Source organism: Phoxinus phoxinus (assembly GCF_949152265.1).
Source record: "Phoxinus phoxinus genome assembly, chromosome: 2".
Lineage (NCBI taxonomy): Eukaryota > Metazoa > Chordata > Actinopteri > Cypriniformes > Leuciscidae > Phoxinus > Phoxinus phoxinus.
The window spans coordinates 78,524-105,214 of record NC_136877.1 but is presented as its reverse complement, the minus strand read 5'-3'; the positions used below and the strand labels follow the sequence as shown (position 1 = coordinate 105,214).

General features: G+C 47.4%; 1 protein-coding gene across 1 annotated transcript; it reads right to left on the bottom strand.

Annotated features, from left to right (window-relative positions):
- Positions 1-5: 5 nt before the first annotated feature.
- Positions 6-26,691, bottom strand: LOC306994474 (N-acyl-aromatic-L-amino acid amidohydrolase (carboxylate-forming) A-like; the record flags this gene model as incomplete). Its single annotated transcript, XM_079604988.1, has 6 exons — positions 26,561-26,691; positions 26,210-26,430; positions 9,662-9,857; positions 9,467-9,560; positions 115-222; positions 6-43 (listed from the first exon to the last, which is right to left on the bottom strand). Coding segments are annotated over exons 1-6 (672 nt in total), but the record flags the coding sequence as incomplete, so codon positions are not given.

The following is a 26,691-nucleotide window of genomic DNA, read 5'->3' as shown; positions in this document are numbered from 1 at the left end:
ACCATTGTGAAAATGTCGACAGATCCTCCTTCAAACAGTGTCCCTGAGCAGAGAATAGCCATGAACACACACACACACACACACACACACATATACACACACACACAGATGTACCGGAGTTGAACTGCCAGATCCAGTCCAGCATGAGCTGAACTCCCTCCTGCATGGCGCTGAAGATCCCGGACCGGACGAGGCCGTGAGGCTGCGGTCCGACCTCCATCGCTGAGGGCAGAGAGGAAACATCCAAGAGCTCGTAGAATAATATTACATTTCATTTAGCAGATGCTTTTATCCATATCCATTGGGGATATTAATTTATATGAAAACAACAAAAATTCCTTTAGCATAACGTTCATGCAGTGGCAGATTCATCTGTAAACGAGCGTCTCCGGCGATGAGGACGCACACAAACCACAGCCGCTCTGATCATTTGTAAATGAATAATTTCCGGATCAAAAACAGCATTTAAAAGGCGCTGTGACTGACACTGATCGTTCAGTGACGTCACTAACCCTAACTATAAGAACATCATACACTTCTGCACAGCCATAACGACACCGAGAGCAAATATTATTCAGTTGATTGTGATATTCTCTCACTCCTTTGACATCGTTGCCTCTTCCATTACATGGATTTCTGATTCTGAGGGACCCAGTGCTAGTGTCTCCTGCACCAACCAATGAGAGTGATTCTGAACTTAAAGGAACGATCTGTCATTTTTTCGCCGCCAGAAGTCGCATTTTCAAAACAATAACAAAGATGAAGCTTGATGACGCTATGAAGGAGAGTGAATCATATAAATGATATATCAGCTAATAAATAATTTTTTGCATTACCTGAACATTTGATCACACTATTTTATGTCATCGTAACGAATTATACGTAATGCTATATTAGTCTGTTATGTGACTATTTGTCAAATGATTTGGTGTGTTTATGCTGCGCAGTTTTACACGTTTAAAACAATCGTTTAATGAACAAACCCACAGTATTTGCAAGTAATGGCTAAATATCGTATTTTCCGGACACTTTTTTCATAGTTTGGCTGGTCCTGCGACTTATAGTCAGGTGCGACTTATATATAAAAATTAATTAATTCAGACTGAGATGAACCAAGAGAAAACATTACCGTCTACAGCCGCGAGAGGGCGCTCTAGTTAGCGGAGTTGTTCAGAAGCGACACCGAGGAAGAACTCGATGTATTCAGCTTGGTGAACTTGCTGACCGGTAACTTGTTGGACTCGCTGGCTAATGTTAATTTAGCCTATTCAGCCTCCCAGGTATGTTATATTGTGTAGCTGAATCAGGGTTTCCTGCAGAAAATGTGTTAGTTAAGGTGTAACTTAACTTAACTTTGTGTTAACCTACGTGTCGCCACCATACACATCAGCATAAATGCTCCTGATAAATTATTTGTTATTAAAGCATTAACATTCACAAACTACTGTTAGCAAGCAGGCTGTGTGCATGGTTTCCCATGACTGGATGTGCGCTCCCTTAATAATTCCTAAAAAGCTGACATCAGTTCATCACGATCTCCCCAGATAGCAAACTGACATTGAATCAACGTGGAAACGACGTTGACGTGACATCGAAACAACATCGTTTTGCTCATCGAATTAACGTTGAATCAACGTCAGACACGCCATTCAACTGCATTTCAACGTTGAATCGATGTTTTATTTTCTACGTAATACAATCTGATATACCGACCAAATAGTGAACGTTGATTCAATGTTGATACTGACCTTTGCAACTAAAAATCAATGTTGAATCGACATCTGCCTGCTATCTGGGTCATACATCTCTGTTATTATCAGTGAAGCTGACTGCATAATGGATCTTTCATAATATCTTTTATACTCAGAGGATTTGCCAGCATGCAGAATTCAGCACTGAACAGCACTCAGTGTTTCTGCCTCTCAGTGTCTCTGCCACTCAGTGTTTCTGCCGCTCAGTGTTTCTGCCGCTCAGTGTTTCTGCCGCTCAGTGTTTCTGCCTCTCAGTATTTCTGCTTCTCAGTGTCTCTGCCTCTCAGTGTTTCTGCCTCTCAGTGTTTCTGCCTCTCAGTGTCTCTGCCTCTCAGTGTTTCTGCCGCTCAGTGTTTCTGCCGCTCAGTGTTTCTGCCTCTCAGTGTTTCTGCCTCTCAGTGTCTCTGCCTCTCAGTGTTTCTGCCTCTCAGTGTTTCTGCCTCTCAGTGTTTCTGCCTCTCAGTGTTTCTGCCTCTCAGTGTTTCTGCCTCTCAGTGTTTCTGCCTCTCAGTGTTTCTGCCATTCAGTGTTTCTGCCTCTCAGTGTTTCTGCCTCTCAGTGTTTCTGCCTCTCAGTGTTTCTGCCTCTCAGTGTTTCTGCCTCTCAGTGTTTCTGCCTCTCAGTGTTTCTGCCTCTCAGTGTTTCTGCCTCTCAGTGTTTCTGCCTCTCAGTGTTTCTGCCTCTCAGTGTCTCTGCCTCTCAGTGTCTCTGCCTCTCAGTGTTTTTGCCTCTCAGTGTCTCTGCCTCTCAGTGTTTCTGCCGCTCAGTGTTTCTGCCTCTCAGTGTTTCTGCCTCTCAGTGTCTCTGCCTCTCAGTGTTTCTGCCTCTCAGTGTTTCTGCCTCTCAGTGTTTCTGCCTCTCAGTGTCTCTGCCTCTCAGTGTTTCTGCCTCTCAGTGTCTCTGCCTCTCAGTGTTTTTGCCTCTCAGTGTCTCTGCCTCTCAGTGTTTCTGCCGCTCAGTGTTTCTGCCTCTCAGTGTCTCTGCCTCTCAGTGTCTCTGCCTCTCAGTGTTTTTGCCTCTCAGTGTCTCTGCCTCTCAGTGTTTCTGCCGCTCAGTGTTTCTGCCGCTCAGTGTTTCTGCCTCTCAGTGTTTCTGCCTCTCAGTGTTTCTGCCTCTCAGTGTTTCTGCCATTCAGTGTTTCTGCCTCTCAGTGTCTCTGCCTCTCAGTGTCTCTGCCTCTCAGTGTCTCTGCCTCTCAGTGTCTCTGCCTCTCAGTGTTTCTGCCATTCAGTGTTTCTGCCTCTCAGTGTTTCTGCCTCTCAGTGTTTCTGCCTCTCAGTGTCTCTGCCTCTCAGTGTTTCTGCCGCTCAGTGTCTCTGCCTCTCAGTGTCTCTGCCTCTCAGTGTTGCTGCCTCTCAGTGTCTCTGCCTCTCAGTGTTTCTGCCTCTCAGTGTCTCTGCCTCTCAGTGTTTCTGCCTCTCAGTGTCTCTGCTTCTCAGTGTCTCTGCCGCTCAGTGTTTCTGCCGCTCAGTGTTTCTGCCTCTCAGTGTTTCTGCCTCTCAGTGTTTCTGCCTCTCAGTGTCTCTGCCTCTCAGTGTTTCTGCCTCTCAGTGTTGCTGCCTCTCAGTGTCTCTGCCTCTCAGTGTTTCTGCCTCTCAGTGTTTCTGCCTCTCAGTGTTTCTGCCTCTCAGTGTTTCTGCCTCTCAGTGTTTCTGCCTCTCAGTGTCTCTGCCTCTCAGTGTCTCTGCCTCTCAGTGTTTCTGCCTCTCAGTGTCTCTGCCTCTCAGTGTTTCTGCCTCTCAGTGTTTCTGCCTCTCAGTGTTTCTGCCGCTCAGTGTCTCTGCCTCTCAGTGTCTCTGCCTCTCAGTGTTTCTGCCTCTCAGTGTCTCTGCCTCTCAGTGTTTCTGCCTCTCAGTGTCTCTGCCTCTCAGTGTCTCTGCCTCTCAGTGTCTCTGCCTCTCAGTGTCTCTGCCTCTCAGTGTCTCTGCCTCTCAGTGTCTCTGCCTCTCAGTGTCTCTGCCTCTCAGTGTCTCTGCCTCTCAGTGTCTCTGCCTCTCAGTGTTTCTGCCATTCAGTGTTTCTGCCTCTCAGTGTTTCTGCCTCTCAGTGTTTCTGCCTCTCAGTGTCTCTGCCTCTCAGTGTTTCTGCCGCTCAGTGTCTCTGCCTCTCAGTGTCTCTGCCGCTCAGTGTTTCTGCCTCTCAGTGTTTCTGCCTCTCAGTGTTTCTGCCTCTCAGTGTCTCTGCTTCTCAGTGTCTCTGCCGCTCAGTGTTTCTGCCTCTCAGTGTTTCTGCCTCTCAGTGTTTCTGCCTCTCAGTGTTTCTGCCTCTCAGTGTCTCTGCCTCTCAGTGTTTCTGCCTCTCAGTGTCTCTGCCTCTCAGTGTCTCTGCCTCTCAGTGTTTCTGCCTCTCAGTGTTTCTGCCTCTCAGTGTTTCTGCCTCTCAGTGTTTCTGCCTCTCAGTGTTTCTGCCTCTCAGTGTCTCTGCCTCTCAGTGTCTCTGCCTCTCAGTGTCTCTGCCCCTCAGTGTTTCTGCCTCTCAGTGTTTCTGCCGCTCAGTGTTTCTGCCTCTCAGTGTCTCTGCCTCTCAGTGTTTCTGCCTCTCAGTGTTTCTGCCCCTCAGTGTTTCTGCCTCTCAGTGTCTCTGCCCCTCAGTGTCTCTGCCCCTCAGTGTCTCTGCCTCTCAGTGTTTCTGCCTCTCAGTGTTTCTGCCTCTCAGTGTTTCTGCCTCTCAGTGTTTCTGCCTCTCAGTGTTTCTGCCTCTCAGTGTTTCTGCCTCTCAGTGTCTCTGCCTCTCAGTGTCTCTGCCCCTCAGTGTCTCTGCCTCTCAGTGTCTCTGCCTCTCAGTGTTTCTGCCTCTCAGTGTTTCTGCCTCTCAGTGTTTCTGCCTCTCAGTGTCTCTGCCTCTCAGTGTCTCTGCCTCTCAGTGTTTTTGCCTCTCAGTGTCTCTGCCTCTCAGTGTTTCTGCCGCTCAGTGTTTCTGCCTCTCAGTGTTTCTGCCTCTCAGTGTCTCTGCCTCTCAGTGTTTCTGCCTCTCAGTGTTTCTGCCTCTCAGTGTTTCTGCCTCTCAGTGTCTCTGCCTCTCAGTGTTTCTGCCTCTCAGTGTCTCTGCCTCTCAGTGTTTTTGCCTCTCAGTGTCTCTGCCTCTCAGTGTTTCTGCCTCTCAGTGTCTCTGCCTCTCAGTGTCTCTGCCTCTCAGTGTTTTTGCCTCTCAGTGTCTCTGCCTCTCAGTGTTTCTGCCGCTCAGTGTTTCTGCCGCTCAGTGTTTCTGCCTCTCAGTGTTTCTGCCTCTCAGTGTTTCTGCCGCTCAGTGTTTCTGCCTCTCAGTGTTTCTGCCTCTCAGTGTTTCTGCCGCTCAGTGTTTCTGCCGCTCAGTGTTTCTGCCTCTCAGTGTTTCTGCCTCTCAGTGTTTCTGCCGCTCAGTGTTTCTGCCGCTCAGTGTTTCTGCCTCTCAGTGTTTCTGCCTCTCAGTGTTTCTGCCTCTCAGTGTCTCTGCCTCTCAGTGTCTCTGCCTCTCAGTGTCTCTGCCGCTCAGTGTCTCTGCCGCTCAGTGTCTCTGCCTCTCAGTGTTTCTGCCTCTCAGTGTTTCTGCCTCTCAGTGTCTCTGCCTCTCAGTGTTTCTGCCGCTCAGTGATTCTGCCTCTCATTGTTTCTGCCTCTCAGTGTTTCTGCCGCTCAGTGTCTCTGCCTCTCATTGTTTCTGCCTCTCAGTGTTTCTGCCTCTCAGTGTTTCTGCCTCTCAGTGTTTCTGCCTCTCAGTGTTTCTGCCTCTCAGTGTTTCTGCCTCTCAGTGTTTCTGCCTCTCAGTGTTTCTGCCTCTCATTGTTTCTGCTTCTCAGTGTCTCTGCCTCTCAGTGTCTCTGCCTCTCAGTGTTTCTGCCTCTCAGTGTCTCTGCCTCTCAGTGTTTCTGCCTCTCAGTGTTTCTGCCTCTCAGTGTCTCTGCCTCTCAGTGTCTCTGCCTCTCAGTGTTTCTGCCTCTCAGTGTCTCTGCCTCTCAGTGTTTCTGCCTCTCAGTGTTTCTGCCTCTCAGTGTCTCTGCCTCTCAGTGTTTCTGCCTCTCAGTGTTTCTGCCTCTCAGTGTCTCTGCCTCTCAGTGTCTCTGCCGCTCAGTGTCTCTGCCTCTCAGTGTTTCTGCCTCTCAGTGTTTCTGCCTCTCAGTGTCTCTGCTTCTCAGTGTCTCTGCCTCTCAGTGTCTCTGCCTCTCAGTGTCTCTGCCTCTCAGTGTCTCTGCCTCTCAGTGTCTCTGCCTCTCAGTGTTTCTGCCTCTCAGTGTCTCTGCCTCTCAGTGTTTCTGCCTCTCAGTGTCTCTGCCTCTCAGTGTCTCTGCCTCTCAGTGTTTCTGCCTCTCAGTGTCTCTGCCGCTCAGTGTCTCTGCCTCTCAGTGTCTCTGCCTCTCAGTGTTTCTGCCTCTCAGTGTTTCTGCCTCTCAGTGTTTCTGCCTCTCAGTGTCTCTGTCGCTCAGTGTCTCTGCCTCTCAGTGTTTCTGCCTCTCATTGTTTCTGCCTCTCAGTGTTTCTGCCTCTCAGTGTTTCTGCCTCTCAGTGTTTCTGCCGCTCAGTGTTTCTGCCTCTCAGTGTTTCTGCCTCTCAGTGTTTCTGCCTCTCAGTGTCTCTGCCTCTCAATGTCTCTGCCTCTCAGTGTTTCTGCCTCTCATTGTTTCTGCCTCTCAGTGTTTCTGCCTCTCAGTGTTTCTGCCTCTCAGTGTTTCTGCCGCTCAGTGTCTCTGCCTCTCAGTGTCTCTGCCTCTCAGTGTTTCTGCCTCTCAGTGTTTCTGCCTCTCAGTGTTTCTGCCTCTCAGTGTTTCTGCCGCTCAGTGTCTCTGCCTCTCAGTGTCTCTGCCTCTCAGTGTTTCTGCCTCTCAGTGTTTCTGCCGCTCAGTGTCTCTGCCTCTCAGTGTCTCTGCCTCTCAGTGTTTCTGCCTCTCAGTGTTTCTGCCGCTCAGTGTTTCTCTCTCTCAGTGTTTCTGCCTCTCAGTGTTTCTGCCTCTCAGTGTTTCTCTCTCTCAGTGTTTCTGCCGCTCAGTGTTTCTGCCTCTCATTGTTTCTGCCTCTCAGTGTTTCTGCCTCTCAGTGTTTCTGCCTCTCAGTGTTTCTGCCTCTCAGTGTCTCTGCCGCTCAGTGTCTCTGCCTCTCAGTGTCTCTGCCTCTCAGTGTTTCTGCCGCTCAGTGTTTCTGCCTCTCATTGTTTCTGCCTCTCAGTGTTTCTGCCTCTCAGTGTTTCTGCCTCTCAGTGTCTCTGCCTCTCAGTGTTTCTGCCTCTCAGTGTCTCTGCCTCTCAGTGTTTCTGCCCCTCAGTGTTTCTGCCTCTCAGTGTTTCTGCCTCTCAGTGTTTCTGCCTCTCAGTGTTTCTGCCTCTCAGTGTTTCTGCCTCTCAGTGTCTCTGCCTCTCAGTATTTCTGCCTCTCAGTGTTTCTGCCTCTCAGTGTTTCTGCCTCTCAGTGTTTCTGCCTCTCAGTGTTTCTGCCTCTCATTGTTTCTGCCTCTCATTGTTTCTGCCTCTCAGTGTTTCTGCCCCTCAGTGTTTCTGCCTCTCAGTGTTTCTGCCTCTCAGTGTCTCTGCCTCTCAGTGTCTCTGCCTCTCAGTGTTTCTGCCTCTCAGTGTCTCTGCCTCTCAGTGTCTCTGCCTCTCAGTGTTTCTGCCGCTCAGTGTTTCTGCCTCTCAGTGTCTCTGCCTCTCAGTGTTTCTGCCTCTCAGTGTTTCTGCCTCTCAGTGTTTCTGCCTCTCAGTGTTTCTGCCTCTCAGTGTCTCTGCCTCTCAGTGTTTCTGCCTCTCAGTGTCTCTGCCTCTCAGTGTCTCTGCCTCTCAGTGTTTCTGCCTCTCAGTGTTTCTGCCTCTCAATGTATCTGCCTCTCAGTGTCTCTGCCTCTCAGTGTTTCTGCCTCTCAGTGTTTCTGCCTCTCAGTGTTTCTGCCGCTCAGTGTTTCTGCCTCTCAGTGTTTCTGCCGCTCAGTGTTTCTGCCTCTCAGTGTCTCTGCCTCTCAGTGTTTCTGCCTCTCAGTGTCTCTGCCTCTCAGTGTCTCTGCCTCTCAGTGTTTCTGCCGCTCAGTGTTTCTGCCGCTCAGTGTTTCTGCCTCTCAGTGTTTCTGCCGCTCAGTGTTTCTGCCTCTCAGTGTTTCTGCCGCTCAGTGTTTCTGCCTCTCAGTGTTTCTGCCTCTCAGTGTTTCTGCCTCTCAGTGTTTTTGCCGCTCAGTGTTTCTGCCGCTCAGTGTTTCTGCCGCTCAGTGTTTCTGCCTCTCAGTGTTTCTGCCGCTCAGTGTTTCTGCCTCTCAGTGTTTCTGCCTCTCAGTGTTTCTGCCTCTCAGTGTTTCTGCCTCTCAGTGTTTCTGCCGCTCAGTGTTTCTGCCTCTCAGTGTTTCTGCCTCTCAGTGTTTCTGCTTCTCAGTGTTTCTGCCTCTCAGTGTTTCTGCCTCTCAGTGTTTCTGCCTCTCAGTGTCTCTGCCTCTCAGTGTTTCTGCCTCTCAGTGTCTCTGCCTCTCAGTGTTTCTGCCTCTCAGTGTTTCTGCCTCTCAGTGTTTCTGCCGCTCAGTGTTTCTGCCTCTCAGTGTTTCTGCCTCTCAGTGTCTCTGCCTCTCAGTGTTTCTGCCTCTCAGTGTCTCTGCCTCTCAGTGTTTCTGCCGCTCAGTGTCTCTGCCTCTCAGTGTTTCTGCCGCTCAGTGTCTCTGCCTCTCAGTGTTTCTGCCTCTCAGTGTCTCTGCCTCTCAGTGTTTCTGCCTCTCAGTGTTTCTGCCTCTCAGTGTTTCTGCCTCTCAGTGTTTCTGCCCCTCAGTGTTTCTGCCGCTCAGTGTTTCTGTCTCTCAGTGTGTGTGACCGCAGTCACTCCGGCCGACGGTGACTTCACACGCATTTTTTTTAATAAAAACCTGAGCCAAGTCGGACCAGGTAAAATTAGACTCCACCTGAACGTTAACGGCATTGACCTGCAGTCAGTCAGGAAATACCCTTGTTGTCTTGCTGACTGATTGGCCGCTGCTCCATTACCTTCATTTATTTATTTACTTATGTATTATTACTTTATATATTATTGCCTGCCCGATGGATACAGGTTATTTCTGAGTTCAGCTTTCACTGGAACCAGTGGATTGGATCTGCTAGTGTTGTGTGCAACTCTATTACCTCATGTCTGGCGAAGGGTTTCTGCACACGCAGTGTAATGAAGCGAGTGGCTTTTCCTGATGGATCTCTCTGCTATAAGATGGATGTCCGTGTGCGAGGTTACAAACGTTTGTTCTTTTTCTACATGAATGCGCAGGTACGCGCTGAAGTGCTGAAATGTCAGTCACTCATTATTGTAATCACATTTTGTCCTGTAACTTTTGATGTGATGTTATTTATCTGACCATAAAATGATTAAAGTTTATTTTAATCCATGCTGATGGCGCTCGTTGAAAAGGTAGTGGAGCAACGGAGTCTGAATGCAGAAGCCAATGTCTAATGCGCGGATTCAGAGAGAACTTAGAAAAAGTTATTTAACACGTTGTCAGAATTGTTTTAAATAATAACATTTTGTTAAATGCCAGACATAGTTTAAAAGAATCGGTCTTATCGGGTCCATTCGGGAAAAACACATTTATTTTAAATAAAAGACCCGAGGCCACTGTTACCGAATTGACCCGAAATTGACGTTTAGGACCCGAACCCGCTCCGGTCTCGGGTCAGACCTCGGGTCTCGGATCCAAGCGGACCCGTGAAGACCTCTAGTGTGACGCCAGACAGGTGTTTAGTTTGGAGAAAGAATGGATGAGTGAATTATGAACTCTTTGGGTTTTTAACAGTCTCACCAAAGCCATGTTTCCCCACTGAATCCAGAGAATAGGCCTCATCAAGAGGAAGATCAAAGTGAACGTATCTAACAGGAGTGGAGGACATTTCTCTCTGAAAACACACAAATACTCACAGAAGTTAGACACAAATACAACATTTCATCATGAAATATATGAGCAGTGCAAGAGAACTTCACATGTGTGTATTTATGCCTGCAGGTGTTTGCAGATGTGCAGGGCAATCCAGTCGCAGTCGGAGTGTGTGATGAGACACAGCCCAGTGTTGGCAGTGGTGTTGTGCAGATCACACAGCAGATCCACCGCCTGAACGCTTCCTTTAGGACCCAGAAGAGCGTTGAGCTCCCGAGAGCGGATCATCTCGTACGGCGAGTCTTCGGAGACGGGTGCGCTGACACACACACACACACACACACACACACACACACACACACATACACACACACACACACACACACACACACACATACAAACACACACACACACACACAGACAGACAGTCTAAGAGTCTAATTAAAATTGCAGTGATGCAGCAGCAGAAATAATCAAACACTGTAGAGTAGAAATACACAACATACATTTTACCACTTCAAAGACTAAGTAGTGATAAATGGTTACAAATTCTGTTTTATTTTTATTTAAATTTAGTGCTGTATATATATATGGCATACAGATGGCGGCGCGCGGCTGTGCAGCGGCTCTTAGCTCTCCTGTCGGTGTTTATTTATGTTTCTCGTTTGTGTTTTTTGTAACGTTCCCATGTCAAGGTCTTAAATATAACCGCACTGACCTAATCAAGATTGGTCTACAATATAATACAGCCGTTATGAGAGCCTTCCAGGAGGCTCACAACATACCGGAGGATATAGCCAGACCATCGGGCACTCCGTGGATTGTTATCGGCAGCAGCAGGCGACGAAGGCGGAGACGGGAGAGGAAGCAGAAGCGAGGATGCCGGTCGTGCCTGCTAACCCGGCTAAGGAAACTACCACACAGACCTCCACTGCCAAGCCTTCTACTCACAAACGCCAGATCCATCGCGCACAAAATGGACGAGTTGGAACTCAGTATAGCAACTAACAATTACATACAGAACTGCTGTGTAATGATTATCACAGAAACCTGGTTGTACCCCCTCATCCCAGATGCTATCGTGCAGCTAGCAGGCCGATCTAGCTACCGACAGGATCGAGACACAAACTCCGGTAAGAAAAGAGGAGGAGGACTCTGCATTTTTGTGCATAATGAATGGTGTACTAACTGCAGAATCGTTGCCCAGCACTGCTCACCTGACCTGGAAGCCCTGTCAGTAATATGCAGACCATTTTATTTACCAAGAGAGTATACCGTAGTGACTGTTACTGCTGTTTACATAGCCCCCGATGCTAATGTTAGCACAGGTTTGGCTCACCTACTAACTATAGCAAACAAACTGCAGCGTGATCACCCAGAGGGAATACATATTATAGCAGGGGACTTTAATAAGGCGTCCTTAAAGACTGTACTCCCCAGCTTTTACCAGCATGTTGATTGTGCTACTAGAGAGAAAAACATTTTAGACCACGTATATTCTAACATCAAGAATGCATACAGAACTGCTCCTCTCCCTCATCTTGGCCAGTCAGACCATATACAACTACTTCTAATCCCTGCATACACCCCTGTCATGAGGGCTATACAGCCAAGTAGAATGACTATTAAAATCTGGCCTGACACTGCCCTATCCCAGCTCCAGGACTGCTTCCAACATACTGAATGGGACCTCTTCTTTCAGGGTGACTTAGATGGTGACACAGAGGCTGTACTGGATTACATCACCTTCTGTATGGACAATGTTACGATCGAACGCTGCATCAGGATATATGCCAACCAGAAAGCCTGGATGACGAGAGAAGTCAAGAGACTCTTGAGGATACGTAACATCGCCTTCAGGTCAGGGGATAAAGAACAGTACAGCTCTGCTAGAGCTGACCTGAAGAGGGGTATCAAGGTGGCAAAGCAGGCGTATAAGGGGAGGATGGAGGACCATCTAGCGAACAACGATCAGCGCAGAGTGTGGCAGGGAATACAACAACTAACTAACTATAAAGGCAGCACTGTCAGTAGGACCATCAACACTGACACCTCGCTAGCTGAGGAGCTGAACCACTTCTTTGCCAGGTTTGAGGTTGAAAGATCTGGAACAGAACTGCTCTCTCCACCAGCCATCACCAGTCATACTCTCACTCTGCAGGAACATGAAGTGAGATGTTCACTAAAGACCATCAACCCACGAAAGGCAACTGGACCTGATGGAGTGCCGGGCAGAGTACTTAAGTCCTGTGCTGACCAGCTAGCAGGAGTCTTCACCAAAATTTTCAACAGCTCACTGTCAAAGGCCCTTGTTCCAGCTTGTCTGAAATCAGCAATTATTATCCCCGTGCCAAAAAAGCCAGTTCCAGAGGACCTTAACAGCTATAGGCCAGTTGCACTGACACCAGTTGTCATGAAATGCCTGGAGAAACTGGTATTACGACACATAAAATCTAGCCTGCCAGCCTCTTTTGATCCCCATCAGTTTGCATACTGTTCAAATAGGTCCACAGAGGATGCTATCGCCATAACGACACACGTGGCTTTAAACCACTTAGAACACCAAAACACCTATGTAAGGATGCTCTTTGTGGATTTCAGCTCCGCATTTAACACCATCATCCCGGACATCCTCATCAACAAGCTGCTTCATCTGGGCCTCTCAACCTCTATCTGTACTTGGATAAGAGACTTCCTCACTAATCGCTCACAAGTTGTTCGACTGGGCTCCCACCTCTCCTCCACCATCAAAATCAGTACAGGGGCACCACAAGGGTGTGTTCTCAGCCCTCTGCTATACTCCCTGTATACCAGTGACTGTTCCCCAGCTCATCCAACCAACACCATCATCAAATTTGCAGATGATACCACAGTCATCGGGCAAATTGTAAAGGGTGATGAGACGCACTATAGGGCTGAGATAGAGAGGTTAACAGCATGGTGCCATAACAACAACCTTCAGCTTAACACATTAAAGACCAAAGAATTGATCCTGGACTTTAGGAAGAAGCGACAGATGGAGCCACCACCACTCCTTATAGCAGGGGTTAATGTCGAGAGGGTCCACACCTTCAAATTCCTGGGAGTCCATATTAACAACGATCTGTCCTGGTCTGTTAACACTACAAACATAATTAAAAGGGCACAGCAGCGTCTCTACTTCCTGAGACTGCTAAAGAGAAACAACTTAAGTGAGACGTTGCTGGTGGGCTTCTATCGCTCTGCTATAGAGAGTATACTGACGTACTGTATCACAGTGTGGTATACAAGCTGCACTGTGGCACAGAAAAAATCCCTTCAGAGGGTCATCCGGTCTGCTGAAAAAATCATTGGCTGCTCTTTACCCACACTGGACAGTATTGCCTCATCACGTTACCTCAGCAGGGCAAAAAATATAATCAACGACCCCACTCACCCAGGCCACGAACACTTTCAACTACTCCCCTCCGGAAGGCGTTACAGGTCGGTCAGAACACGCACATCCAGATTCAGAGACAGCTTTTTCCCCACAGCCATCACAACTCTAAATACTCACTTATTGAAATAGGACTTTTACCATGATGAATGATTGTATTATCTGTTTGCACTGCATTTGCACTTTCCACCATGTGACCTGTCTTATTATGTGTATGTGTTGGTATGATTCTGTGTTAGAGTATGACATGAATAAGTGTATGAATGTATGTTTGTATATATGCACTAGGAGTAGCACTCTTAATTTCGTTGTGACAATGTTTTTTATAATGTTTTTTACAATGACAATAATAAATAATAAATAAATCCAAAATCTAAATATATATTTAAGGTTTTTTTTTTTTTTTTTTTTTTTTTGTGTGTTTTCACTTATAATGGTGCTTGCTTTCACTTCGTCACAGAGAAGATCACGGTTTTATTTTAACTTAATCATGTTACATGTTAGTATGCACCAATTTACCAATATTTGAATGAACTTTCACCTGTTTGGGTTTTGTTTTGGTTCTTGTGTTTGGAATTTGGAACAGCAGGGCTGGACAAAAAGTATGAAGGTAAATGAATAGCAAAACTCGAGCGCACGTAAATCTGAATTTGAGAACTTGTACGTGAACATTTACAGCTCCAATGTGAAAACCTGTAAAATAAAAATCTGAAGTTGAATGTTGAAATTTGCACTCTCAGACAACAGTCAGAACCTATATTCTGAATTTGAAGCTGCAGACAAGTAGTCACAAATGTGTTAAATGCCATTCACAGAAATACAATGAAAGACAGACACAAACTTGTAATCTATATTCGCATTTAATCTTACATTCACATTCCCAGTACAACCTCAATTAGGCATTTGCAACATCTCAAATCTGTCCCTGCAATTTCAAATTTCGCGCCTTGACTTTTGCTACTCTTTTCGTACGGAGCCCGGGAAGTCACCTGTGGGAGAAAAAAAAACAATCCGTGGCGACACTTTTGCAATCCGTCCGCTCAGTTTATAAACCGTACAAACGAATTCTCAAACTGTTCCCTCGGTTTAACAAATCATCTCCATGGATTAATAAACCGTACCCACGAGTTTCTAATCCGCGCTCTCAGATTTGTAAGCTCTCAGACCGTCCCTTCAGTTTTTGCAATCTGTACCCACAAATTCATAAACCGTGCCCACGCTTTAGCAATCCATTCCCATGGGTTTGTAAACTGTACACACGGATTTGTGGCTCCTCCCCCAGTTTTTGCCGGCAGATTCAACCAGGTCATATGTTACGGTGCGGGATACGTAGTAAACTATACGTAGTGTTTATAAACTTTATTTTAAAAAATAATAATAAAAGATAATTTCCTGAATTTTCTAAAAAAACGACAGAGAGTTGAATGGCGCGACTGTGTCAGCATTTCGAGAGTATAAGGTAACAAGCAATTTTGGGGGGAATAACCTCAGTATAATAGAATAATCAAAAAAGACTTCACATAATCAAAAAAGACTTCACATATAAAAAAGAAATATGATACAAACACATTTCCAAAACTGTAAAAGGTTAGGTTATATAAAAATGTAAAATAAACTCAAATAATAATCGATTTGAGTCTATCGACCCCACCACCACTTCTCAATCGGCCGCCAGCATCTCAGTGAGATCTAACTCGGACGCGGAGATGCTTCGGATCCTGACTAAGGCCGTCTCGGACCTCGAGCTCGAGTGAGCCTCGCCCGAGGAGCCCCCTCGAAGTCGGCTGGATGGCTGGTTCTAGACGGGTCGCCAACAGGCCCCTCGTCACAGACCTGCTGTGTTTTTTTCCGGGGGTACACGACGAGTTGACTAAGGGGTGGCGAGTCCCTTACTCTGCACGTGTGGGTTCTTCAGTTTCTGCAACGCTCTCCTCCGTGGACGGCGCGGCAGAAAAGGGTTATGAGTCGTTGCTGCCCCTCGAAGAGGCTGTGGCCGCTCATCTTTGCCTGACCACTGCTGCCAGCTGGCGAACTAGAGCGGTTCATCCATCCAAGCCATACCGAAACACCTCAGCCCTCACCGAACGCGCTTACTCCTCCTCCGGTCAGGCTGCTTCAGCCCTGCACACAATGTCCGTGTTGCAGGCTTTCCACGCCAAACTCCTCCAGTCGATGGACGAGGCTGGCCCGGATCCCAAGGCCTTCCGAGACCTCCGAAGCGACACGGACCTAGCCTTGCGTGCTACCAAGGCTACAGCGCAGGCTATCGGGAGGAAAATGGCTAGCTTGGTCATGCTCGAGCACCACCTTTGGCTAAACCTCACCGACATCAAGGACGCGGTGAGAAACGTCCGTCCCGCCCTCGCCTCAGCCAGCAAGGCCAGCGAAGCAGGTCTGTCAGCCCCGCCCTGCGGCTGATACCCACCGCCAATCGCCAGTCGAGGGTCAAGCTTATCAATAAATCGTTCTGCCGTTCGGTCTATCCCTAGCGGCCCGTACATTCATGAAGTGCATGGATGCAGCGTTCTCTCCCCTGAGACATCAGGGAGTGCGCATGCTTAATTATCTCGACAACTGGCACAGTCGAGAGCCGAGCTACTGTCACACAGAGATTTGATTTTTGGCCATTTGAAATGCCTGAGTCTCAATATCAACGTAACCAAGAGCAAACTGAACCCCAGCCAGAGTGTGCTCTTTCTGGGAACAGTTATTGACTCTATAACGATGACAGCGCAGCTTACACTAGAGCTGGCAGCCTCATTCAAGGCTGGAGAGCGCGCACCTCTAAAGAAATTTCAGAAACTTCTCGGTCTCGTGGCAGCAGCATCTTCAGTACTCCGTATGGGATTACTGCGCATGCGCCCGCTGCAGCACTGGCTCAAACGCAGAGTGCCGACCCATGCATGGTAGTCAGGCAGCCAGCGCATCATGGTGAATCATAGCTGTCTACGGACCCTGATTCCCTGGCGGGCTCAGGACTGGTACCAAGAGGCTGTGACCATGGGAGTAGTTTCCAGGAGGAAAGTGTTTTTTACAGATGCATCCAACCAAAGTTGGGGAGCGCTGCACGAGTGCAAGCCTGCTTCTGGCCTCTGGACAAGCACTGAGCAGAGCTTACATATTAACTGTCTGGAAATGAAAGCAGTCTGTTTGGCCCTCAAAAGCTTTTCTGTCAAACCTCAGGGGGTACCATGTCTTAGTCCGTACGGACAACAGGTCGGTGGTGGCCTACATAAATTGCCAGGGGCGGTATCAGGTCGGGTAACCTGTACGTCATAGCGAGAGATCTCCTCTTGTGGGCACAGACCAATCTGAGTTCTCTGAGAGCGGTGCATATCCCCGGCATTCAGAATCTGGGTGCGGATATGCTCTCACGGGGCAACACTCCCCTAGGCGAGTGGTCCCTGAACTCACAGATGGTCAGTCTGATATGGAGTGTGTTCGGCGAGGCCGAAGTCAACCTTTTGCCTCGAAAACCAACACTCACTGCGCAGCGTTCTTCTCAAAGAACAGGGATGCGTCGGCCCATCTCTGGCCCAGCCGTCCCCTTTGCGTTTCCCCCCGTTTCAATGATTCCCCAGGCCATAGAATGGGTCAGGGAATCCAAATAGTGGTTTCCAGAGCGTGGTTTCCAGAGCTCGTTCAGTTATCGGACAGAGTCCCCTGGCCTGTTCCGCTGAGGAAAGATCTCCTCACACAGGCAAAAGGGACGATATGGCATCCGTGACCTGACTTATGAGCCCTCCATGTCTGGGCCCTAAACGTGTACCCAGGGACCTTCCTGAGAAAGTTTTGAACACTATCACTGAGGCTAGGGCCCGTCTACTAGGCGCCTGTATACTCAGAAGTGGTTGGGGTTTTCCAGCTGGTGTTTGGAAAAGTTCTTTGATCCAGGGTCATGTGAGGTATCCGTGATGCTCTCCTTCCTGCAGGAGCTGTTGGACGCGGGCCGTTCCCTGTCCACGCTCAAAGTGTATGTGGCAGCCAGTGCAGCTCATCATGCTCCAGTGGCTGGCCAGTCACTAGGAAGAAACGAACTAGTGGTACGGTTTAGGAGGATGAACCCTTCCAGACCTCCATCCATGTCGTTTTGGGACCTCTCCACGGTCCTTAGGGCCCTGAAAAGTCCTCCTTTTGAACCGCTCAAGTCGGTTGATCTTAAACCTCTCTCGCTAAAGAGTGCTCTTGATGGCACTGGCATCTATCAAGCGAGTGGGAGATCTGCAGGCCCTCTCTGTGAGCCCTTCATGTTTGGAGTTTGGATTGGAAGACTCCAAGGTCATTCTCAAACCCAGACATGGCTGTGTACCCAAAGTGCTCTCAACACCGTTTAGAGCACAGGTTATCACGCTATTAGCCCTTTCCCCTTCTGCTGAGGATAATACTGAGAATCTATCTGGAGCGTTCTGCATTGTTCAGACAATCAGAACAGCTTTTTGTCTGTTTTAGTGGCCGATCTAAGGGTTATCCAGTTACTAAGCAAAGACTGTCTAGATGGATAGTAGATGCCATATTTATGGCATATACCTCAGTGGGTCAGGAATGCCCTATAGGTATCAAGGCTCATTCGACTAGAGGCATGGCCTCGTCTTGGGCTTGGTCCTCTGGGTTTCCCATTCAGGATAATTGTGATGCGGCCGACTGGTCCTCGCCTTCCACATTTATGAAGTTTTATAATATGGTTAGGTATGATCATATTATATGATCATATATGATCATATGATTATATATTAATATAATATGGTTAGGTATGATAGTTAACTATCATACCTATCATGATAGTTACCTATCATGCAGTTAGGTATGATCATATGATCAAAAATTTTCGGTATGATCAAGGCCTGACGGTGTCTGGTCTTGTCTACAAATTATGTCACTGTGCACAATCACATTACATTTATTACAAAACCCGCCTTTGGCCGGTTATTCCCCATACTAATAGACTCGACAGTGTCCGGTCATACTGGTACATTATTTTGGTTAGCTCTGACACATATATATATATGGTGTCTGGTCTGGTCTGTTTTGGGTTCTGGCTTGTTCTGTGAGCTCAAGGGTCCTGAGCTGCAGCAGGCAACCTTGCTACTTAAAGTGCAGCGTTTTACATGGCATCCCCACTGCATATAGCTACACAATACGAAGTGCCCGTTCGAAAAGGAACTACTCGGTTACTATCGTAACCTCAGTTCCCCGAGAGTAGGGAACGAATATTGCGTAGTCAGCTGCACTATAGTAACCTGGCAAGCTGTCGCTTCAGTCGTTAAACCTGCTAAAATGGCGTTTTTCAGGGGCTAATATAGGCTTAGGCCACGCCCCCTTAGCAGGCTCTGACGTGTGCGCCAATGAACTGAGGTTAAGATAGTAACCGAGTAGATAACATAGTCAGGTATTATTAGCCTATTTCTGATCAACAAATTTAATCTAATATACTTTTTGTTTGTCGAAATTAGCATATATGCCAACACTCAGGACTGCTACTGAGCTTTCTGTTGACCGTGAGAGAGACAAAGGTCAACCGTGGGAAATGTAACAAAAGTGCAAAATTCAGTGCGGTCAATATGACCTTCTATGGCCGAAATAGGTAAATATGTTCATTTGTTTTTTTTGCCTTGAACAAATTTGAGGTTCAAATCTGTTCAAAAACAGATTTGAACATATCAATGTTATATAGATCAACATGATGAAATGTACATGATGAATATGATCTGTATGTTATTCTAATGTTGATCTAGCTTACTGCTAGTCTCATATAGCCAACAAACTAACACATAGAACAGGGATAGGCAACTCCGGTCCTGGAGGGCCAATGTCCTGCAGAGTTTAGCTTCATCCCCGATAACAACTCACCTGCCTGTATCTATCTAGTAATCCTGAAAACATTGATTGCCTTGTTCAGGTGTGTTTATTTAGGGTTGGAGCTAAACTCAGCAGGACAGTGGCCCTCCAAGACTGAAGTTGCCTATCCCTGACATAGAATAACATTACAACTTTGAACACATTAAAATGCTGTTTAGTATGATAGTGTAATGTTAGACCAAGTGAAACAGCGCTACGTTACCTCACAAGTTTAATTCGTCAAATAAACTGACCTGTGTGAGTAGTAATTCAGCACTTGCGGGTAGTTCCGTAGAATTAAATCTCCTTTTTCCTTTATATCCGTGGAACTCGCGTGTGATATCTGTCTATTATTAGCAATCGCGTCCTGCTTCATACCATTGTAATGTTAATTACAGTTAATGTTAATCATCCATTAACATTATTAGATTCATCAGCTTGACAGCAAGTCCCATCATTCTGCTTGCCACTGCGTCATAAATCTATGCCTTTGTTATTGTAAGAGGTTAGCGACCCCTAGCGGCGAAAAAATATAACATATTTGTAGCTTTCAGCTAAGACTCCTACGTAGAAGTTTTTAAGCTAAATTAGGAGTTTTTTGAGAGGATTCTTAGAATGTTTAAGAACATCGGGCCCTGATTTATATTTTACAGGTTTTCACATTGGACCTGTGAGTGTAAATGTTCAAGTATAAGTATGAATATTTATTGTACAAGTTCTCAAATTCACATCTACGTGCTCTCGAGTTTTGCTACTCATTTACCTTCATAGGACCGGGACAATGGGCTAGGGTCAGAGTTCACATGGCTGCATCCCACAGTTTATTAGGTGTTTGGCCAATTCAGATATTCAAGCGCAAGAAGACGTGAAAGAACTCCATTCAGTCGCATGAGAGTCTAGTGTGCATCTCAGAAAGCTGCGTCTCAGACTGCGTGCTAATGCTGAATTGAGCTCTTTCACGTCTTCTTGCGCTTGAATGGACCAAATCAAACTAAATGATGTCAAAAAATATCTCGGGCGAGTATCCCATAAATAACAACGTCTGTTATATCTTAAGTGAACATAAACAGTCGAGAAATAAGACGTGTGTAACAGTATATTGGATTCGTGCAGCTCTTAAAGTGACAGAAGCCTAATATTCTTGTTAATGTTAATCAAACAACAAAAGACAAAGATAAAACCACTCACTGCTCTCGACTGAATAACTTTTGTAACTTTAACAAGGATTAATCTATATACAATGACGACTATGCAGTGCTATTTTACATTTGATTATAAAAAAAATTCTACCTGTAAATTACTGGTAGACTTACCTGAAAAACGTCTCGGGTTACGACTGTAACCCTTGTTCCCTGAGGAGGGAACAAGACACTGCGTCGTTGAAAACGACTCTTTGGGGGACGCTCCCTAAGCGTACGCCTCTGAAGTATGAATGAAACTAATCCAATTCTGATTGGTGTTGTGTCGTGACGTAATATGTGACGGCATAACCGGATGCATAAAAGTGTCGCCGGCACACACACACATTAGCCTCGCGATGAAGCAAGCCGCTCCCAGGCGTTAAGGGGCGTGGCAAGACGACGCAGTGTCTCGTTCCCTCCTCAGGGAACAAGGGTTACAGTCGTAACCCGAGACGTTCCCTTTCGTAGGGAACTCGCACTGCGTCGTTGAAAACGACTCTTTGGGGAACAAATACCCACTAGGCCACGCACCGAAAAAGCCTGTCCTAGATTGAAGCTGATCTCAGGCACTTAAGCTAGGACGAGAGCACTCGTGCGCCAGACACACTAAGGGGGTGAAGACAAAAAAACCTGATGAAAGTGTGCGGGGTAGCCCAACCGGCTGCCTCACAGATCTCCTGGAGGGGCACTCCCGAACGGAGGGCCCTAGAGGACGCCATGCCTCTGTTAAAATGAGCCCTTACGGCCAAAGGTGAAGGCAAATTGCGCACCTTGTAGGCCTACTTATGGTTTGTTTGGATGCCGGGAGCCCCTTATTAGGTGACCCAAAACACACTAACAGTAGGTCAGACCTACTCGAAGAAGAGTACCTCTCAAGGTAAATACTCGGAACCCTGACTGGCAGAGCAAAGGAACCTCTCTTCTTCTGCCGACACATGAGGTGGAGGATGAAATGCTTGCAGGACCATGGACCTAGCCATGTTAGAATACACTTAAGGCACATAGCTGGGTCTCGGGTGCAGGATGGCCTTAACTCTGCCGGGGGCAAAACCCCAAGCAAGCTGGCGTTAGTGCCAGGGCTTGGAGATCTCCCACTCTCTTAATATTTTAAGAAATAGCTAAGAGAAAGGCTATCTTGAACGTGAGGTCCTAGGCGAAGCCGACTGGAGGGGTTCGAAGGGAGCCAGGGATAGCCCTTCGAGAACCACCGCCAGGTCTCAGGAAGGAACCCTGGACCTGACTGTTGGTCTCATCCTCCATGTACCATGGAGAAATAGTATGACCAGTTGGTGCCTCCCCAAAGGCCCATCACTCGGTGGTGCATGGACCGCCGCAATGGCAGCCACGTACACCTTAAGTGTGGACAGGAAGAGACCCGCAGAGAACCGATCTTGAAGAAACTCCAGAACTGAAGCCACTGGGCAGTTAACTGGATCTAACTCATGTTCTCTACTCCAAGTGGAAAAACATACCACTTGAGGCCATTTAATCTCCTAGTAGACGGAGCCCTAGACCTAAGTATGGTTTTGACCACCCCAGCAGATAGACCGGCATCTAGGTACTGGATCCCCTCAGGGGCCAGACCCACAATTTCCACAGCTCCGGGCGTGGGTGGAATATTGTGCCCTCCGCCTGAGACAACAGATCCCTCCTCAGAGGAATCTGCCACGGCGGAGCTATCAGAAGTGAAAATATGTCTGAAAACCATACTCGGGCCGGCCACAACGGGGCTATCAGAAGAAGACTGATGCCCTCCTGACGGACCCTCTCCAGGACTCCCGGGAGCAGAGCGATCGGGAGAAAAGCGTACAGGCGAAGCCTCGGCCAGGCCTGTACCATGGCATCCAACCCCAGTGGGGCTGGATGAGTGAGGGAGAACCAAAGTGGACAGTGGGACGTCTCTCGAGACGCAAACAGACCCACTTCCATTGGTTCAACCTCTGCCATATCAAATTCACCACCTCTGGGTGAAGTCTCCATTCCCCGGGCCTCAGCCCCTGTCTCGACAGGATGTCTGCTCTCTGATTCTGAACCCTCGGGACATATATTGCTCTAATAGATAATAATTTCCCATGGGACCATAGATTAATCTGATGCGCCAGTCTGGATAGAGGGCGTGATCTGAGTCCCCCTTGTCGGTTCAGATAAATTTATGTCTGGGAGGAAGCTCCTCAGAGCCCTGAACACAGCCAACATCTCTAGGCAAAATATATGCCAAAAGTGTTGATGGTTCTGCCACAGACCCCTGGCAAAGCGGCCATCCAGCGCCCACTCCAGTGAAGGAGGCGCCTGTCGAAACGGTTTTCCGGCGACATGACGCTGCTAACACTGGCCCTTGGGACAGGAACCAAGGTTTCTTCCATATTAATTAGGGAAATGAAGGCATCGGCGCGTAACCCTAATTGTTCGGAACGGATTCCCCCTTGGGGAAATCCCCTTGGCTATCAGCCACCACTGAAGGGGCCTCATGTGTAGAAGGTCCAAAAGGTATTAAGTTGGACACAGCTGCCATGAGTTCCAGCAGTCTTAGAGATTGCTTTACAGTGATGGCCTGGCCAAGCTTTATCCCGGAAGCCATGGCCCGGATGGACTCGCGGGAGACATATGTGCTCACATCGTATCGGAGTTCCATACCACACCCAGAAACTTAGTTTTCTAAACTGGTACCAACACGCTTTTCTTCGTGTTGAGTCTCACCCCTGAGCTCGGAATACGGCCAAGGACGACATCTCGATGCCGAACTGCCATTGCTCGAGACTGAGCCAGAATGGGCCAGTCTTCGATTAAATTAAGTGTAAGGATGGCCTGAAGCCTCAGTAGGACCAGAGCTGCATCCATACACTTGGAGCTTTTGCGAGGGGAGAGTGTTAGGCCAAATGGAAGAACCCGAATTTGGTACGCTTCGCCCCCGAAAGCGAACCTCAGGAACCTCCTGTGTATTGGAAGGATGGAGCATGGAATATGCGTCTTTTAGACCTATTGTGATAAACCAGTCCTCGGACCTGATTTGATTAACGATGAGCATCTTGAACCTGAAGCTCTTCAGAGAACGATTTAAGTGACTCAGATCTAAAATCGGCAGGAACCCTCCATCCTTCTTTGGAACTATAAAGTACCGGCTGAGAAATCCGGACTCCCTGTCTGGAGGAGGAACCCATCATATGGCCTCTCTGACCAGTAAAGAGTATACTTTTTGTTCCATCACCCAATCCTGCTTATACGCAGGACCCATGCAGATATGTTGGGTAAGCGTTTGACACGCTTCAACAAAATCTATTATGGGAACCAGCCCCTCGAGGCTGGTTTCGGGTATTCTTTGAGCATTATTCTCGACCCCCTGAAGCAGATGACCGGCAGGGATTAGTCGAGACCGATTTTGTAACAATAGTCAATGCCCTTTTTCAAGCTTTTTGGAGCGAACACAACGGTATGCGTTCGCTGGAAACTGATGTGGCCCGAAGCGCCTTGGACGGCGGGCAACCACATAGTTTTCCTGAGGGCTCCGCTGTAAGAACAACCTCAGTTGCTCTACAACGGGGGTAGAAGGGAAAGGGTCTAATTTTTATTTCAGGTAGAACCTCTTTCCTGAAGCCCTCTTGCCTGAAGGACGGCCCTCAGGTCATCCTTCTGATCAAAAGAGCGAGATATATTTCTCTGTTGCCAAACTCCATAGGGAGGGGCTCTAGAGGATCTAGACACGCGATTAAGCCTCGATGTTGCAGATCTTTTATTTTAAACATCTGGTGCTTGTCAAGGGCAGAATAAGCCGCATCGCGGTCTTAGAACCATTCAAATAAAGAATGAGAAAGTGCCGCAGCAGTCTCACTCTCATCAGCAAAATTCATATTTTATTATTTATTTTATTTACGAACCCCACGATCTGAGTCGCGGACCTGAACAACGGAGAACGTGAGCTGGCGAGTCTAATTCACGTTCATCCGCCTCGATGCTGAACACACCCACTCCCTCAGAAGCAGATAGTTCAAACATCAGGTTCTCATCACGGGCAGAAGAAGCCGCAGCACGGGCTTCTGCACCATGAAAGGGAGCCACAGAACCTTCAAATAGGGAATGAGTAAATGCCGCAGCAGTCTCATTCCCATCTGCAAGATCCTATTGCGAACCCCGCGATCTGAGTCGCCGCGCCGCCTCAACGGACGCGCGACCCGAACCGCGGGGAACGCGAGCAGGTGAATTTAACTCACGCTCATCCGGCCGCCTCGATACTGAACACATCCACTTCCTCGGAAGCAGATAGTTCAAACATCGAGGTCTCGTCACGAGCAGAAGAAGCCGCAGCGCGGGCTTCTGCACCATGAACGAGAGCCTTAGAACCTTCAGATGAAGAATGAGAAAGTGCCGCAGTCTCATCCTCGTCTGCAAGATCCCTTTGCGAACCCCGCGATCTGAGTCACCGCGCCCGGACCTGAACCACGGGGAACGCGAGCGCAGTACTGATAGGGAGTGTTTCACAGAGATCACAGACAGCACCCTCGAGAGCTGCCCGTGCGTGTGTTACACTCCCAAACAATTCACACACAACTGATGCGTGTCCCCACTCTTAATATATTTTGGGCAGGGGTGCACACATCTAATGAATTGCTCACTCGCCATAATACAGTGACTGGATCAGACAGACAACACCAAATAATAGGGTGTTATACTAGACCGCAACTTGTCTTTTGAAAATCATATTTCAAATGTCACAAGAACAGCCTTTTTCCACCTTAGAAACATTGCTAAGCTACGTAACATGCTATCAGTTTCTGATGCAGAAAAGTTAGTTCATGCATTCATGACCTCGAGACTAGATTACTGTAATGCTTTATTAGCTGGTTGTCCTGCATCCTCCGTAAACAAGCTACAGTTAGTCCAAAATGCAGCCGCTAGAGTTCTTACTAGGTCAAGAAAATATGATCATATAACGCCAATTTTATCATCTCTACACTGGTTACCTATTAAGTTCTGTATCAACTACAAAGTATTGTTACTGACTTATAAAGCCCTAAATGGTTTAGCTCCTGTGTATTTAAGGGATCTTCTATCGCCCTACAATCCATCGCGCTCTTTAAGATCGCTAAATTCGAGGCTTCTGGTCGTACCGAGGATAACTAAGTCCACTAAAGGAGGGAGGGCGTTTTCACATCTAGCTCCTAAACTCTGGAATAGCCTTCCTGATATTGTCCAAGGCTCAGACTCGCTCTCCCAGTTTAAAACTAGATTAAAGACGCATCTCTTTAGCCAAGCATTCACATAATGCATCGTACCTTTTATACTACAGTTAAATCAGATCAAATGCATTCATATTATGAACAGCAGCTACGCTAATTATTTCCCAGCTGCCTTTTTTGTTGTTATCTCGGGACGCCTGTCCCTATAACTCAAATAGAGTTCGTCAGCTCCAGTTATGTATCCAGCCGACTTCAGATGCCCCAACGCCTGTGATGAGACGACTCGACGCCTGTGAAGAGACGACCCAACGCCGGCGATATGTTATGCCCTAAATTTATGATTAACTAACTGTATTTTTGTTTGTACATTTTTGAAAAGCATTTTCTGTAAAGCTGCTTTGAAACAATATGTATTGTGAAAAGCGCTATACAAATAAACTTGAATTGAATTGAATTGAATTGAAAAAAAATAAGACAAAAACAGAGAGCGCTTGATGAAGAGCGAAAGCTAATGTGTGTGTGCGCTGGCGACACTTTTATGCATCCGGTTATGCCGTCACATGTTACGTCACGACGCAACACCAATCAGGATTGGATTAGTTTCATTCATACTTCAGAGGCGTACGCTTAGGGAGCGTCCCCCAAAGAGTCGTTTTCCACGACGCAGTGCGAGTTCCCTATGAAAGGGAACAATGTTTATTCTATTTGTATATATTTGTTCTTTTGTAGTTGTTCTATTGTTCGTAATTTGATTATTTGTTCTTATTTTAATACTGACACTTTACTTGTCTTTAACAATACTTTAAATGTATATGAGTTAGGCTAGTAGTTGTTGGTGTCACCGCCTTATTTATTAAGATTATGGGTAAAAAACCACGAACACAATAACTAGGCCTATTTTATTTATTACTTGTGGTGGGGCCAATAGAAAAAATCCTTAGCATTGAGCCCTGGAACAGGTTTTGTTTGACAAACTTGTTGTTTATTCTCACAAATATCATACTGTACTTATGTTAGATCATGTTTCCAGCACTGACAGTAGTGCTGTAGGTATCGTCTCTGGTCTCACCTGAGCGCGGCCCGCGTGAAGCATCGGTTCAGGTCCGTCTCCACGTAACGCACACACAGCTGCACGGCGCGCGGGTTCGACATCAGCGTTACCACGGAAACCGGCTCTGTCCCGTCCTCCCTCCTCTTCAGCCTCTCTCTCACCAGGTAGACACCTGACAGCTCGTTGCCATGGGTACCGCCACACACCGCCACACGCGACACCACCGGCAGAGCGACCACCTGATCATTCAACCAGTTATCAATTCATTTACAAATGTTCTATTAACTTACAACAGAAATCTAGATTTATACACTTTCTGAAATGAGCGTTATCCACATAAAGCGGCATTAATGTAATGATGTTACTTGCGTTGTGTGTGTCCATCCGAGTGACTCTTCTGGCAAACGATTGACCTCAGAACTGTGACCCTGCGCTGCAGATTTGCTCCGAGAGAAACACAATGAAACGCACTCATGATGGCAGAGCTTCTGTCAGTCCCG